At 44.9% G+C, this 16893-nt stretch overlaps 1 protein-coding gene across 2 annotated transcripts in view; it reads left to right on the top strand.

Moving 5' to 3' along the window:
* Positions 1-4240: 4240 nt before the first annotated feature.
* SORCS1 (sortilin related VPS10 domain containing receptor 1) overlaps positions 4241-16893 on the top strand; it is a 287845-nt gene continuing 275192 nt past the window's right edge. The window contains exon 1 of one of the 2 annotated variants that reach the window (XM_071749351.1): positions 4241-5318. In XM_071749351.1, the coding sequence (XP_071605452.1) occupies positions 4683-5318 (636 nt within the window). In that variant the 5' untranslated portion in view covers positions 4241-4682. The remainder of the gene's footprint in view (positions 5319-16893) is intronic. The other variant, XM_071749350.1, reaches the window with a different exon arrangement.

The following is a 16893-nucleotide window of genomic DNA, read 5'->3' as shown; positions in this document are numbered from 1 at the left end:
TCGCATCACATTTGCAGATGAATGGGAGCCCCTGTTAAAAGCTGCAGCAGCTTAATTTTGGGATGGCACTGGTTTGGGGCTTGATTGTCTGGAAAAACAAAGGAGAGCTTTCATGGTAATTAATTTAGAGGAATTATTAGTGTTAAAAATAAATAGTTCAATCACCTTTCCAAAAATAATCTGAGTGAGGGAAATGAAATGCAGTGGAAAGAAGCTACAGATTTTATTTCCATTCCAGATTTTTTTCCAGATATTTTTTGTGTGTCAAATGCATTGCCTCTTTGTGAGGTCCTACAATTTACTACTGATAATACCTATGTAACAATTATCTAAATATTGCTACAAAACAAGCCACATAAGTAAATGATTTTCATTTATTCAGTGAAATAAGAAGCACTTGAAAATAGCTGTACTGATGTATATAATTAGTCTCTATTTTATTCAAAGAATGAAGTATGCAGAACACATTTAGGAAGAAAGCTCTATGATTTTTATAGTTGAGAGTCATATTTTTTTTTTCCTAAGGGAAACTGCAACAAGCCCTGTTGTATCCTGATCTGTAATTATTTTTTTTTTCAAACAGAGGTTCCTTTTGGAGGAATTATGTGTAATGTCGAACTACAGTATTCATCACTCACCGTGGCTTGATAGGAATCAATGGAGCAGTGTTCTTCTTGGGCTCCCTTCATTACACAGTCTTTACAGAGAAAACTGATGATTTAAAATGACTGTAGATTCACAAAATCCTGATTATACAAATATTTAGTAGGGAAAGATTACACTGCTTAGCCTAAAAGACATTTGACTGCAAGACAGACCAGGCTATGTTATGTTTCTACCCTATATTGAAAACTCAGCTGATTAAGCCCACCAATTCAGTTTCTTTCAGTCCTCTTTAATTCCTCTTTCTCCCTTCCTGCACCCTCAAAGTGCAGCCAGTGTTGGCATAGTCTCTGGGGTGCTTCTATCATGCAGGCTCCATTGTCTAGCATGTTTCAGAAGACAGGAATCCTCTAAAGCCAGGAATATTTCAGGACTGTATTTTCACAAGTAGTCTCTGGTGGAAAGTGTGAAACACTCCAGAGGAAAGGATTCTTGCATATGGCAGATTATTGCAATAATTGTTGTAAGGACTTGTGTCTTTGAACAAGTCCATATTTCCACCTGCCTCTGAACCTGCCTGGTCCCAAATACAAATCTGTTTATCAGCTGTGTTTCCTTCTGTTCCTGCTTCTCTTCTCCAGGCTATATAGATCCTTAGGAAGATGCTTGCTCCACTGTATCAGCTACTGAGAACTGGTACTTACTCCCTTCACTACATTTCTCCCGTGCTTCCTGATCCAAAAGTAAGAACCTCCTCAAACACTCTCATGTCTGTGCAGATCTCTGCCTTGGCAGCAGTTCCTCCCTGGTGAAGAGGAACATCCTCTGCCACTGCTTATCCTGGTGAAGGCAGAGGCTGGAAAGGCCAGCATTTCATTTGCTCTCCTAGCATCATGTTTTATAGTGGCAAAAATTGTCTCCTATTTCACAGACCTTGAGGCTCATTTCTCTTCCCTCCCTCAAGGCAATATTGGCTTGTGAAACAGGAGAGCTCTCTCCTGAGCAGGTAATGCAGCAGCAATGTTATAAACCCCAATCTCATCAGGGGCTGGAGCTGTACATGTGCTGTATTCTGTGCTATTGAAATGTTGGTGTAACCTCAGGTCAGGATACCCACGAGTGCAACCTTTCCTTTCTCATGAGCATGGCCATGGAGTAAGGTCACTACATACCCCTGCTCCTTTTTGGCTGAGTATATGAATTCAGCACCTCTCCAGTGACACCATAAGGACTGACTGTAGCTCAGAAAGCTATCCCTTAGATCAAAAGACAGGGAATTATTCTTTTGTGCCAAAGACATTGGCTTCTTATCTCTGTTGGCTCAATCATCACATCATCTGTGGCAGAAAGATGGCTGGCAACAAGATTAGATTATGGCGATTTAAAATGTCTCTCTCAGATAAGTGCAGACCATAAGTATTCAAAAGCATACATAATCAGATTGTAAAATTGACTACCACAGCATGCCTCAGACACCAAGAGTATAAATAAGGATTAGACAAATTTAGGGAAGAGAGTCCATCCATAGCTACTAAACATAAGGGACCAGGTGCAGTTCCTGCTGCTGGAATCTCCTAAACTGATGATTCCTGGAAAGAAGGATCAGAGAAAGGCTTGTACTCTGTGTCTCAGTCTTGTATCCACCCACAACAAGGGAAATGCTGGAAAAAAGTGGCTCTGGTGCTCTGGCTGGATCTGGTATTTTTCTCTCCATGGCTGACCTGTGTGCATTTCCTGAGCAGCTCTGCAGGTGAGGTATTCTCTCAGAATATAGGGTGTGCTCCACCAGGCACATCCATGCCTCTTGCTGGTCACTCATCACAATCCAGACACAATCATCTGCCTAAAGGAGGCAGCTGGATAGTTTCTCTCATTAGCCTTAACCACTCATTGGCATGCAAATCTCAGTTACAATCCTGGGAGAAATTTCCTCTGACCTGTTATTAATTTCATTCTTCCAAGTTCTTTTTCTGTCTTGCCCACTCATCTCTTTCATGCCTTTAGATTAAAGCCTGTTTAAGACACATTCTAGGAAGTTGTCACTCTTTAATGCATCCTCTGGGATAGATCCATCTGGTCAATCTATGGCACAGAAGCCAAAGAATTGTGTTGATAATAGGGCAGCTCCACCTCCAGGTCTTGCTACTTTGATGATCATACTGTGACTCAGTTTTCCCCATTTATACAACAATTCTCTGGTCTTTGTGAAAAGCTTTGTGCTCAGTAAAGGAAATTAGTTGTTTAAGTGTGAAGTGTTAATTATTATTAGGAACAGACTGTAACTAATAGTAACCATTTAACTGGGAGGTATGGAAACAGGTATGCAGTTAATTGGTTTACAGGAGATTTAGCTGAGGTCTGGTGGTTGCATCCCAGACAATCCATCATTGTTGTAAGCAGCACAAAGTTATGCCCAGCTCCAGTTGCTTTGAGTCTCCCTTAGCCTATGGTCTTGTGCTAATATCCCAAGACATGTTACCAGTGTTCACATTTGAGTGAAATCTCTGGAGGAATGTAGGACAAATCTGCAAATCTCTTTCTGAAATGCCCTGCCAAAAAAATACAATGGAGTCTTCCATGCCAGAAAGGAAATGCTAAAAATATTAATTAAAAGAATGAACTCTCCTATAAATTAGGTGGGAATGAGTGAGAGCAGGCAGATGGGGACGGAGTAAAATTCTAGTGGAAGACCTTTTAATTTCCTCCAGTTTTAAAGCCTGTGGGCATTTGCAAGTACCTGTCAGAGCTTGGGCCCCTGTCCTGCTGCACCACCAGCAGTACTGCCCCCAGTAAAAGAGCAGTGGCTCCCACGGCCAGCAGAGCAACCTCTGCAATCAGGGTTTGGTGATCTCTTCTGGCCACCACCAGTGTCCACGCTGCGAGGAAGAGATCTAAAGAGAGATGAGCACAGGTCCTGAGGGAGAATTTGCAGTTGCTGCAGAAAGGTTGTTTGGTTTGGTTTGGTGTTTTTTTCTGCTGATAGACAAGTGGTGGAGAATGTCTCAATCCCCCTCTCCCACCAACTGCTGTCGTTTTATTTCCAAAAGCTTGTCCCTGTCTCCATCAGCATTTATGTGACTACATCTCTGCCATGCCTGAACGATTTATCTAAACATCGGGAGCCCCTGTAAATGATGGTACAGCAAAGGTGGAGGAGTAAAAATGTGACTTCCCCTCGGTGAAGTCAAGCACAGGTGCCTATTCCCAACACCTTCAGTGCATTTGCAGCAGTCATAGGGGGAAGAGGAAGAAAAGAGCCTGCTCGGTTATTTAAGGTCACATAATTAATCTAATTAAAATATTTCCTCTGGAAAGAGTAAACCCACATGTTGTATGGATGCCTTTACGCACGCGTTGCTCCTTCACGTGTTTGCTTCCTGTCCCTGTGCTGTGGTTTTGTATTTGGGGAGCAGGATTCAGGGGGTTGAGCTGATGGGGAAACGCAGGGAAGGAAGGGATCAGACGGTGTGAGTTTAAAAGTTGGGGTAAGTCGTTCTTGGAGTGCGTGGGTGTGAGAGCGAGGGGGAGTGAGTAACCAACCACTCAGGAACCACGCGAGGCGGCTGCAGGAGGAGTGTGATGCGGGAGCGGCGAAGTGAGAGGGAGCAGAGAGAGAGCGAGCGGGAGAGGAGCGAGCTGTGACTTCCACACAGGCAGCGAGGAATCACCAGCCAGGATTTGCTCCTCTCTCTCTCCCTCTCTCTCTCTGCTTTCAATTCAGCTCCTCCCCCGTGTGGTTGTGGCTTTGCTTTCCATCAAAAGCCTGATCAGCAACGCCAATCTTGAGGGGGGGGGGTGGTGGAAAAAAAAAAAAAAAAAGTGGGGGGAAAAATATAAAAAAAAGCGAAAGTGCTAAAGGAGGAAAAGAAAACAAGGGGAAAAAAATCCAAAACCAAGCAGAGGAGGAAGAAATCAAGAAAGCACTTTTCTCTACCCCCCGGGCTGCATCTAATACAGCAGTCTGAAACTTTATGGAGTTCTCGCTGTGTTTTCCCCGCGGCGGCTGAGCCGGCAGCATACTGCTCTACCGCTCCCATCTCCTGCTCTTTCTCCTTCGTCCTCATCAGCAGTCAGCAGCGATGGAAAAAGTTGCTGGCTGGTACCCAGCCTGGCACGTTGCTCTCCTGTACTGGACATGGCTTTTCCTCTTCACTTTTGGCTTTACCGGGGCAGAAATAACTTGCAGATCCTGCCATTCCCAGGTGAAGCCGCAGCAGCAGCATCCGCAGCAGGGATTATTAATGGATTTGAGGACCGACAGAGGAGAAAAGGAGCAGAGGAGGTTCCCCGGAGAGAAGGGAGGTGAGAGAGGGCAAGGGGCCGGGATGAAGGCGGAGGATGCCGGGCTGCAAGCGACCCTCTCCCCTGCTCCCGCGGGGAAGAAAACCAGCGGCTGGGAGACCGGGAGATTGACGAGGGAGCCGGAGAAAGCGGCCGGGGAGAACCGAACCCGAGCGGCATCAGCGGCGGCTCCAGCCGAGGGCCATCCACCCCGGGACCAGGCGTTCCCCCTGCAGGGCGGGCGGCCGGGACCAGGGCCGGGCCGGCGGCGGGGCCGCAGCCGGCGGGGCGCCGCGGGGCGGGAGCCGGGAGACGGCGGTACCGCCGCCCGCTCCGGGCCGGAGGAGCTGCGGCTGAGCAGCACCACCTTCGCCTTGGCCGGAGACTCGGCGCACAACCAAGCCATGGTGCACTGGTCGGGGCACAACAGCAGCGTGAGTACCGGCGGGGGGCTCGCTCTTGTCTTTTTAATTTTTTTTTTAATAATTTTTTTCCTCCTTCCTTCTTCCCCCCTCCCCCCCCCTTTTATTTAGACGTGCGGGGTAGGGAGATGTTTGATTTTTCTTCCTCGAAGAGGGGATTGTGCTCCTCCGGGTGCCGCGGATTGGCTTCGCTTAGCAGTGTGCAGTGGGGCAGAAGTGTTTCAAAAGGACCATTCTTCGGGAGTAAAAAAAAAAAAAACAAACCAAAAACCGAGAAAAAACCCAGCCCCCCCAAAAACAACAAAAAATCCCCACAACTTTCCGCCGCCCGCCCGCTGAGCACAGCCTCCTCTCCAGCCCACTTCTCCTTCTCCCTGTCGGCAGAGAGGGATAAACCAGAGCACAGCCCCCTCTCCAGCCCCCTTCTCCTTCACCCTGGAGGTAGAAAGGGATAAGCCGCTGCCACTGCCTGCGGCGGGGAGGGGAAAAGTTGGCCTGGGGGGGGATCAGTTCTTGCACCCTTCCTTCCCTCCAGGGTAACCCCCGCCTGGAGCTCAGCTGCAAGGAAAACCCCTCTGGTGCTGCTCCTCCTCCTCCTTCTCCTCCCAGCCCTGGGGCCCCACGTCAGCCCAAGGCGCTGCTGATGTCAAGATGCTGGAGAGGTTCAGAACTTCAGCTGCGAGGTGAAGTTCTTCACCCTCTCTGTGCAGGGGATAAAGTTGCTTTTTGCCTCTTGTCACCAAGGTGTTAAACTGAGACAGCTCTCGTCTCTTCAGTGTAACCTGGACCTTTCTCATAAATAACAGAACAGCCTCCAAATGAGCCAAACAGAACAAAACTTGACAGAGTAGTAGGTGAATGGTTGGAGCTGGAGCAACAGTCATGGCATCAAAGTTACCAAGTTAATTCTAGTCCTGTATCAAGCATTGGAATGGGCTGCCCAGGGAAGTGGTGGATTCTCCATCCCTGGAGATATTTAAAAAGAGACTGGATGTGGCACTCAGTGCCATGGGCTGGGAACTGCAGCAGGAGTGGATCAAGGGTTGGACCTGATGATCTCTGAGGTCCCTTCCAACTCAGCCAATTCTATGATTCTGTGATCCCTCCAGCCCCTGCTGCAGAGCTCACCAGGAGCCAGAGGGCTGAGGCCTGGGGAAGGCAGAGTGAGTTTCCCGGTGTTCTTTCTGCCTGCTCTTAACTCTGCTTGTGAAGTAGCAGAAGTGGGGGGGTCCTTATGTCTCAGTGCTTCAACTTCAGCCACTTTGCCTCTTAGAGACAGCAAGCAGAATGCTAATAAGAGAAAGGGATGCTGGCACGACATGGTCATTGCCCATACAGCTTCCCAGGATAAAGGGGGACTTGGGCTCTTCTTCTCGAAGGTGTCTGCAGCTATAATGTCAAAAGCTTTCTGGCTGCGTTTCAGAGGTCCTTGTTCTTTCTTTCAGCTTTTAGTACTAGGAGCCTGGTAAAATAAAATAATGGGCTAATTGTGAATTCCTCTTGGTGCAGATTGTATTGAGGTATATGACAGACACCTGACAGAATTACTGTGGAAGCCATAAGCACTTCACAGTAGGGTTCAGCCCTAGTTAATTGGGACATGGTTTTATTGTCTCATCAGGAGCTTGCTAATCAATTAATTGACAGAGAAATACTTGTCTCTCCCTTTTGAAGGGCTTTCCCCTTTCAGCTCAGCCAGCCTGTCTCATGTAGTTGTGCTAACAGAAGCTGCCTTGTAGGAACTCAGGTCTGCTCATACAAATTGAATTGATGCTGTCAATGGTTTAAAGTGACTCATTTGGTATGAAAAAGCTTCTAATGTAAAAAGTCATCCAACAGGCATCACTCTTCCTGGTCTATCACTGCAGTTAGGTCGCATCTGTACATTTTTAAAGATGTATTGTTGTTATATATGTGCTTAGGTATCCATGTACACATGTGTACATATCTGCCTGCTGGGGCAGTGGGGACTCTTATATTAGTGCTAGGGACTGAGGGACTTGGTGTACAAATATTTTCAGGGAGCTGTGGGGAAATAATTTTCTGCTTTACTTCCCAAAGCTCTGTGGGTTGCATTGCGTGCAGGGAGCTTATGCACTCACTTTGCTGCTGGGGGCCCTGGCAGTGCTGTGCATCCCCTTCACAGCACTAAATGTAGCTGGGCCCCAGCAGGACTTGGATGCACACCAGGCTTGTCTGGGCTTAGCTAAAGCCACGGTGTGGAGGTTTTGGGTGGTCATCTGTGAAAATGCTGGGAGTGGGAGGGGGCTGGGATAGGGTACAATGTATGTAGTGCTGTCTGCACAGGGGTTGTATGAAGATGGTCACAGTTGGCAGCATATGTGTGAGTACAGGAAAAATCCAGACCCAAACTCAAAATATCTGAGATCCCTTTAGATGGAAAATCTGGGAAATTAAGCACTGTTACCACCACGTTTTTCTATTGCAACATACCTGATTCTGCCAGGCTCAGTGTGGCCCCCTCTATCTGTATTTTGGTAATGGTTTGGATATAATTGCAATGCATTCTGACCCCTGAATGGGCTCCTGATTTCTGTAAGGGATTTTCAAGGTTTGCAGCTTCTTTCATGCTTGCCTGCAATTTCATTTTGAGTGTGTGCACCTTCTAACTGATGAGATTCTGCTCTGAGGAAGAACTCGCTGTATGCTTGGGCACAGGTACAATAAGAATAATAAATAGTAGTCCAAATCATCCAGGTATAACTCTACTAACATGTCTTACATCAGGGATTATTTTGGCCCATCAATGACTTTAGGTACTCCCTGGACAGCCAGCACAATATCCATAGTTGGATATCTGAAGGGTGCCCAGCTGACATCTGTAGGGACTCCCTTCATGGTCACTACTCCCTCCTGTCTACCTTGGATTTTTTACTGATCAAGTCAGCAGGAGCTCCGCAGAGGTGATCATAGATGTACAGAGTCTGGACTGCCAGCTGGCTGATGAGGCTGAAACCAGGAGTGTATCCAGTATTGTATTAGAATACAGGTGGACCTCAGGCTTTCCCTGACTCCAGTGGAGGTAAGGAAGGCCACACATGGCCATCTGCTGTTTCCATGATCCTGAGCTCTTTCAGTCTGCAAAATAGAGAAGAGCAGCTGCAGCTAAATGGGATTCTGGAAATTGTATTTGGCTTGTACTAAGTCCCAAACTGGCTGGGAATGATCTAGGAAGGTGTTAACTGGCCCATGCCCTGGCTGGAACCACTTTGACATTATAATGCAAGTATTGACTATTGAGTCTGTGAATGGGTCCTGGTATTGCTTAATTTACCTGCATTGATACATCCTGGGAGTTTCTCCACTGATCTCTGTAGAAAATGGAATAAAAGATCCTATGAGATAAAGTCTTCCTTAAATCTCTGCTACAAGATGCACAAGTGACATCACCTGCCTTTTTGCACCACAGAGAGTTCTCACCATCACTGTGGAAGCTGGCACGTTTCCATGCTTTCTGATATGGTGTATCCAAATACTGTGGATGTGGAATCCCTGCAGGTCCCTTACTGCTCTGCTATAGATTAGGAGAAAATGGCTAGCAGAGATTTGTGTGTAGAGCTAAAAGAGAGACTTCGTTTTAATGGAGAGAAGCAAATCTCTAGGAGACATCCATTATGACCTTTTGGTTCTCAGATGGTTCTCAGAGCTTACAAGAAACTAAGACTTCTGCTAGGCTGGTTTGAAGTGAGATTAATGGCTTTCTTGTTCCTTTGAACATAACCTGGAGAAACTGCAGAAGAGTTGGAGGAGGTCAGAAGGTAAGGGAGTCTGAGCAAGAGCCCTGATGCTGTAGCTTGTGCTGTAATGAGGTGCTGTGAAGGGAAGCAGCATGGGGCTCCCATACACTTAATAAGGCAGTTTGCTGATGCATTGTATGGGCAGAGTGCTCTCCTGGGCTGCATGTTGGTGTAGATCTGTGTCTGGCAAAGAAGTTGAGCATGTACCCTGATGTACACCTGGGGATTGGCTTTTACCTGGCCACAATGCCTTTAAACAACTGGTTCAAACTGCTATGATTTACACTGCTGGAAAGACAAAGCTGAGCTTCTCCTAGGTCCTCCACAACAGGAGATGATGGAGTCTGGACAAGATGCAAAATAACCATGGTCAGACAGGTTTTACATTCTGTCCAGAGTAGCAAATCCATACAACTGATGGGGGCCAGTTCAGGATGGAGCCTGCAAAGTCATCATTGCTGTTTTCAGGTTATTACACTGGAGAACAGGGGAAGAGTTAGGTCTCTTATGGGAGAGGTTTTAGGCAAGATGAGTCTCTACATCAGGTATTACTTTTAAAATTTTACTTGATGTTGCTGACTGAACAAACTGGGCACAGGTAAGGCAAAATAAAAATGCACCTGTATATATTGAATGCCTTGTATTTTCTCCTGGGAAAAATAATTGTGAATAACCTCTTGTTGGATTTTCAGTTGAAGTATTTAAACCTACCTTATACATTAGGAACTTCAAGGAGGGTACAGGGCTGCAGCAGGTACTGCATCCTACAGCCATAAACTGCATCTTAACACCAGTTTGGGTTCTTTCAGCCCACCCTCCTATTGCTTTCTTCCTTTCTGAATAGCTGTTCCAAGCCTTAGTGTTCTGGTTGTTGGAAACTTCTGTCTGATTTCTGTTCTAACATTGCCATTGGGCAATTTAGATTAATTTTCTTCTTTTCATTTGTGCATGTGCCTTTTAATTAAAGTTATTTTCCCTCCCTGGCACTTACGCCCCCTGGAATTACTTTACAGGCAGTGATCATGTTCCCTTTCAGCCTCTGGTTTGCTAAATCAAGCAAGCACTGTTCTTTCTGTATCTGCTTGTAAGACAGATTGTGGAAAGTGAACTGTGAATTTCTAGGAGTCAGGTTCCCAAGAGCTTGAATTTAAACTAGATTTTTTCCTTTCGATGAACACAATTCCATACAGATGATAACAAATGTGTTCCCTTTCACAAGGGAGACAGTAAAGGAATGGCAGATGTATCACAAATCACCAGCATTCTTCTTTTCAGACCAGAATGGGATATCAAAATCAAACTGCCACTTTTCACGTCTTTTCACACTGGGGCTTCTTTGCTCAGATGCTGTGTTTGTACAACTGGCTGTAGTTGGCACCCTCTGTTCTTCCCTTGCTGGCAAAGCTGTGGCTCCAACTTAAAACTACAGAGGATGGATGAAGAACGTGCCATCATCATCCTGGGAGTTAGAGACCTTATGTTGTTTAAAACTGAACCCATTGTTCCTTTCCTTCCATGGCAACTGAGTTATTATAAAGGAGATGTTTTAAGGAAATGAATATGGCCGTGGAGCCAGCTGTGTGGTGAGGGATGACCCCACTGTCAGTCACTTTGCATTTAGATTGGTTCCTAGGGTGGAGGAAACTCAAAAAAGAGTCATCTGAGGGGGATGTCAGCATTAAAATGCTACAGTGAGATGTAGGATGTGTTGCTTACATATTACAATATATAATAGTATTAATAGTGTGATGCACCAGATGCTGTGGCTGTTTCAGGTAATGAGAATATATTTAGGAAGAGCTGAGTAAAAAATGAGGAAACAAAAACTGGGATTTAAACCAGAAAAAAAAAGATCAATCAAAATGAAACCACTTCTAAAAGTGTGTTTCAAATTTTGGTCTACTGAAATATATTTGCTACTGTGCAAATATCATAAAATGCTTTATATCCATTCTAGATATGAAGCCTCCTTTAAAAACACACTTTTAGTAGGAAAAAAAAAAAAAAAAAAAGGAAAATTTCCTGTAACTTTGAATAGGATTTCTTTTCTTTAACCAGAAACCTTAAAGCTTTGAGGTGGTTTTTTGGTGGTGTTTTTTTTTTTTTTTTTTTGTTTTGTTTTGTTTTGTTTTGGTATGTGTATATGATTTGGCAAAAATGAGTCAGTAACTGTAGTACTTCCTCTGTGTTGCAATCCATCTCTAGAGATACTTTTTGACTGGCAAAACGTAGGCTTTTCAAAAACAGAATATGAAATAGGATACGTGGGAACTGGCTAATAAGAGTAGCTGTACACTGAGAAGAGGCAGTGGGCGAAAGAGAATCAGTGAGGAGTAGAAGAAAGGCTTGTCATTGTTTGAATCTGGTCTCTGAAAGTGTTTGGGAGATGGTGAGGAGCTTCCACCCAGACTGACAGGTGGGATATGCAAATCCCATCATGAGGAGAGATTAAGGAGAATAATGGAAGAGCTCTGACAGCTGCTACTGGCATTTGTGCAATATCAAGAGGCTATAAACTGAGAAAACTATAACACTACTGCTTTATAATCTTCTTGATACAGCACTGCATAGTAGAAAAGGGTTTTCTCCCTTTTCTCTTTACTTCAAATAAGAATTTTGGGTTTCTCTTACCTGGCAATCATGATGAGGTCTGTCCTGGGGGGGAAGCAAGGAGGTCAGAAGTCCTCAACTCATTCTGGAGAGGTTAGAGACCTTTCTGACCCTTTCTGTTGTGATATGGTTTTACACATGAGGGGCTGCAAGATTAACATTGGCTTTGGACAATCTCATGTCCTCTGGGCCTTTCTTTCTACGCCAGAGTGAATAGAGCCCTCTCATCATGCAGAGCTCCAGTGAGGCGAGTGGAGCTGCCCCATCAGGAGCCTCTTCCCTGGAAAACGCTGTGTTAGCTCTGCCAGAGAATTTCATAGGTTCACTGGGATTTCCCTTTGATCCTAAGACACCTGAGAAACAGCTCCAAACAAAAATCTTGAAGCTTTAAATGTAAATGTTTTTTTTTTTTTCATTGTTCTGTTTCAAGGCATCATTTTTAAAAATGGATTTCCTATTATTTTATTCTGTATTTTAAAATAACCCAGTGACCCAAAGCCTTAGTTTGTTGTCCCACACAGAGGTGTCTAGTGACATTTGAGATGTTCTGGCTTCTAGCTGTTGGGTAGAAGGATGCCCTACCTCACTTCCAGTCCTGGGCATGGTGGATGCAGGTTTTCATTTCATAGGAGAAGAAAAAAAACCCAGCTGACACAAAGCACTATTTCCCCCTCCTATCTGGCCAGCAAGCCAGAAAACCAATGACTCCCGCAGCTCTAATTGACATTTCTATGTTAAATGAAAATGGGCCTTGATTCCAATTCAAATGGCAGCATTGGGTGATAGACTAATTATTTTGGAATTTTAAATCATATAAAAGTTAATGCAGTAAAATGATTTTTGTGCCACTTGCAATTTTTTGGCTGTCTCTTAAGTCAAACAGCAGTTAACATGAGAGCCCTTAATGCCTAATTAGCAGTGCTGGTAACACAATAACACTTTAGCTCAGTACACACTTGCTCTCTCTTTGGGGAACATAAAAGGGAAATACTTTGAGAAAGAACAGGGTATTTTAGGGTATGTCCTAAGATATAATTCCTTTCTTTTAGATGGTCTCCAAGTATTTAATTTAACATCACAGCACAACCCCAGACAGGAGAGGGATGCTCTCCCGTGAGGGCACACCAGGGCTCAAAGCTGCCTCTGAACTTCCCTGCTGCTGCTGCTGCCATACCAGGGACATGCCCAGGGCAGGCTGTGTTGGGGTGGCCCTGGGCAGGAGAAGGCTGAGGAAAGAGGTGGAGGTTCAGGTAGTGTGTGGGAAGAAGGTGAGAAGTGGGACCCATTTCTGCAGCTACAGAGGGATGTCAGAACCAGGTATCCCCACCATGAGCTGGGGCAGGGCCCTCTGCTCTCCCCCTCTCCTGGGACTGGGGAGAGAACTTCTGCTACAGGGGCAGGAAGGTGAAGGGAGTCACAGGCCCCTTGTGATTTCTGTTCTCCTGGAGGGAAAAGTCACAGCCCAGAAGAGACAAAGCTCACGTCAAGCCTGTGGCTCGGGAGGGATGAAGGGATTGGACCCATCCTGTGCTTCTGGGATGTGTGGCTGAGGAACTTCAGGGCAGGATGAGAATACCACAAAATTTACACAAGGCAGCAAGTTACAGGATAGCAGCAAACACTGTACACCTTCCCCTCCAGAGAGGGGAAAAAAAAATTAAAAAACAAAAACATTAAAAAAACAAAACCAAAACAAACCCTTTTTTTTTTGCCCCCATTGTGTTGCATGACCCAGTGCAGAAGCAGCAAAGCTGGGAAGTTACTTCTGGACTTTCTGGGCTGGCAAAAACACTGGAGTGCATCTACATAAAGATATGTCTGGTGTAGAGAGAGAGAGAGTCTGAAATTCATTAAGACAATTTTGAGGCTGCCACTGTGAATTCATCACCCATGCCCTGCATATTGCATCTTGCTGCCCCCTGGAACTGAAGAGCCCATCTGCAGAGCCTTCCATGCTTTGCACAATTATGGTAAATCAAGAGGTGAAGGAGTAGAGGTGGAAGGAGATGATTTTGCAGCTGGCATTTCAAGGCAAACATACTCCCAAGGCTTGGAAGGGCTGGGATTTTTTGCTGGATAAGGTTCAGCTACGTATGGGAAGCTCTTGCTCCCTCGCAGCACAAGGTCCCAACTTGTCAGTGCTCATGTCCTGTTAGTGTGATGTTTTATAGCACCCTTGCTTGTGTTAATTTAAGGACAGCAGTGCCATGAGCTCTGAGATCATTGGGATGAGCAATGAGATCACTGTCATGCAGGGCTTCAGGAGAAAGTAAAGGGCTCTTCAGAAAAACTCAGGCTCTCTAGATAACCCCACAAAGATAGCCCATGTCTTCCCTACAATGCTTCTGTTCCTCCCTCATTCTCACCTCCCCCACTAAGTTAAAGGTTAAAAAAATAATGAAAGGGAAATATTTTATATAACAAATGTAAGCTTGTTTTTCTCTTCATAAATTACCCATGCTCAATATTTTACTTTTTCAGGTGTGCTTTTTTTTTTTTTGTGTGAAGTAATCATAAAGTTCTTGATTAGTGAGAAATCCCTCATAAATGTGTGAATGGGCCCCATATAACAATTTGGGATAGACTTTGCATGGAAGGTTTTTATTTTAAATTCAGGGTGTATTTTCATTGGATTGAAGAGGTGTGTGTGAGACTGGATCAGTTTAAACCTTTAGAAACAATTTAATATTCCCTGCCTTGGCCAAGAATGTTGCCATTAACATCCATTTGCTGAATATTCTGTGAAAACAGGCCTAGGAGAACGAATTCCACTGAATATTCAAATGAATATTTGAGGCCCTTGTTTTTTGAAGAATTTATTTATGTTTGACTGTAGATACACCTTTCAGGGTTAAAAGTCATACTTGTGGTGAAAATCAAGTTCTATATGCCAGAAACATAAGGAAACTTCATTTGTTCTCTGAGTTTTATAGGTCAGGTTTCCAAGAATGAAATAATTTTCTATAGACCAAAGATAAAAGCTTTAAATTGATCATTATTGGAATCAAAATAAAATTTTGGGTGTGGTTATCTGCAAATCAAAGTCAGCACTTACTTTACTTTGATTTCGTGAAACTTAAGGTTTGGTTTTTTTGTTTGTTTGGTTTGTTTTTTTTTTAATAGGAGAATGTAAAGAGAAAAGATACACTTGCAAAACAGCAGATGCATTAAACCCAAATCATGGGTCTGTGGGGAAATATCACAAGTTAGAGGAAAAATATTATTATCCCTGAACTATTATTCTGTCTGAGGATCACAGCATGGGAAGGGACTGCAGTACATCCACTTCATTTTTGTGCACGTTTCCATGCTCCCCTAAATGCACTGAGCAGGACAGAGACTGGGCTGGAGCTATGAAGGGTAAAGACCTGGGCTGGAGCCAGTACATCTCTCCAGAAGTCTGGTAGCAAATATTTAGGTTATTGTAACCCAAAGAGTCTTTGATTCACACCTGCAATTTCTGGGCAGGTGCAGTTTTTTCTCCTTTTCTGTTTCTGTAAATGACAAATAACCAAAATATTTTCCAGCTCATCCTTGGGATGAAATGCTCCGAGTTCAATGTTGCCCTCCATTTTGTTTTCAACTTTTATAAGTTAACGTTTGTTTGTTTGTTTTTAATCTAGAACCTTCTCATCCATTTTCAAACAACTTAATTTAAGGTTGCTGAAGGAATAAATGTGGGTGATTCCAGCTGTCTCTAACTTCAGACTGTGCCTGTGAGTCAGGAGGGAGCTGGACCATGGACACCTATGGGATCTGGAGCAAGGAACCCAGCTCTTCATGAGTGTGCCATTGGCCAGGTTTCTGACATCTTTTCTTCCTCTACCAAAACACTGGATTCTGCAGTCACTGGAATCCCTTGTTATTTTCATCATGCTGTAGGCTGGGATCCCCTCGGATAGACTCAGCAGCTCCCATGCCTCCCTCTCCCATGGGAACGTGAGCTCTTCCTCCTCCCTGCAAAGCCCAGTGTGCTCCATCCTCCTCCTCACCAGCCACCCACAGCTCTGTCTGTTGATGCTGTTGCCTGGCAACCACCCTGTGAGGGACAGCTGGGAGGGAAGTGATGGTTAAACAACCTGCACTGGCTTCTGAAAGAAGGGATTGCCACTGTAACATGACAAGCAGTGACAGCTGAGATGACAACACATTGGGAGGGTTATTCCTAAAAAACCAAAAAACAATAAACACAGGAGGAAAGTGCTTTGCACACCTGTGTGTGTGTGTGTAGGTGCCTTCCCTTGCTGCAGAAGGGCCAGGGAAGGTGAGTTTTTTTACTGATGAAAGGCAAAAATAACCCTAATAAATGTCAAGGTGACCAGGCCAGCCCAGGAGCTGATGCAGACCCTCAAACATCTCAGCTACCCCAGCAGGTCAGGGCAGCAGTGACATGGGATGCTGGAGCTGCAGGTGTTAGCAAGGGTTAGAGCCAGTGGCCCCTTGCTGACTGTGGCAAGAATACCCTCTACACAGAGAGGAACATCTTAGAGCTTCATTCTGAAGGTGGTGGTCCTGCTGGGTCCTCCTGCCATTTCTTCTCCTGCCTTCCAGATGGACAAGACCAGTGCAGGCACATGGATGCAGAGTAGACTCAGCCGTGGTAGAAAATGGATGTGGCTGTAAAACCACAGTGCCCAGCCTAGGGGATGGAGCCTCACGTCTTCCAGAATCAGCTGGGAGGCTCCTGCCTCATTAGCCTTTCCTCCAGTTCCAGGTGACAGCAAATACTGGCCTTGTAAAAAAAGTTTACAACCAAGGCCAGACACACCTTGCAGTCTGGGCAAACCAGGGCACTCTAGAGACAGATCACTTTGAGTTCAGAAAACCTAAGCAAGCCCCACTCATGAACTTGGAGAATGAAAGTCATACTTTCCTTTTTCTACAATGAATGGCCTGGGGCTCTGTTTATTTAGTTATTATAGTCTCCTTAAGATGCAATTCCTATAGTCTCTTCTCTCTTACAGTGTCAAAAACTTCGTGAAAGACTTCCACAGAAAGCATATTGTTTCCCTTTTTCCTCAGCTTCCTTTAACTTCATTCCATATAATGCAGCTCAGAACTGGGGCAGGAGCTGGGTTTGCAAAAGGCTGCTTGGATAGCTGACGAGCTGCTGGGCAGGATCACAGCTGAGGTTTGTCAAAATTCAGTATCCCCACACTACAGAGATGTGGGCCAGTTTTGCTACCATCTGTCTGAAGCCCCAAATTAGTAGATTTACA

Source organism: Heliangelus exortis, chromosome 7 (assembly GCF_036169615.1).
Source record: "Heliangelus exortis chromosome 7, bHelExo1.hap1, whole genome shotgun sequence".
NCBI lineage: Eukaryota > Metazoa > Chordata > Aves > Apodiformes > Trochilidae > Heliangelus > Heliangelus exortis.
The sequence above is the reverse complement of the archived record's forward strand: the minus strand, read 5'-3'. Positions and strand labels throughout refer to the sequence as shown.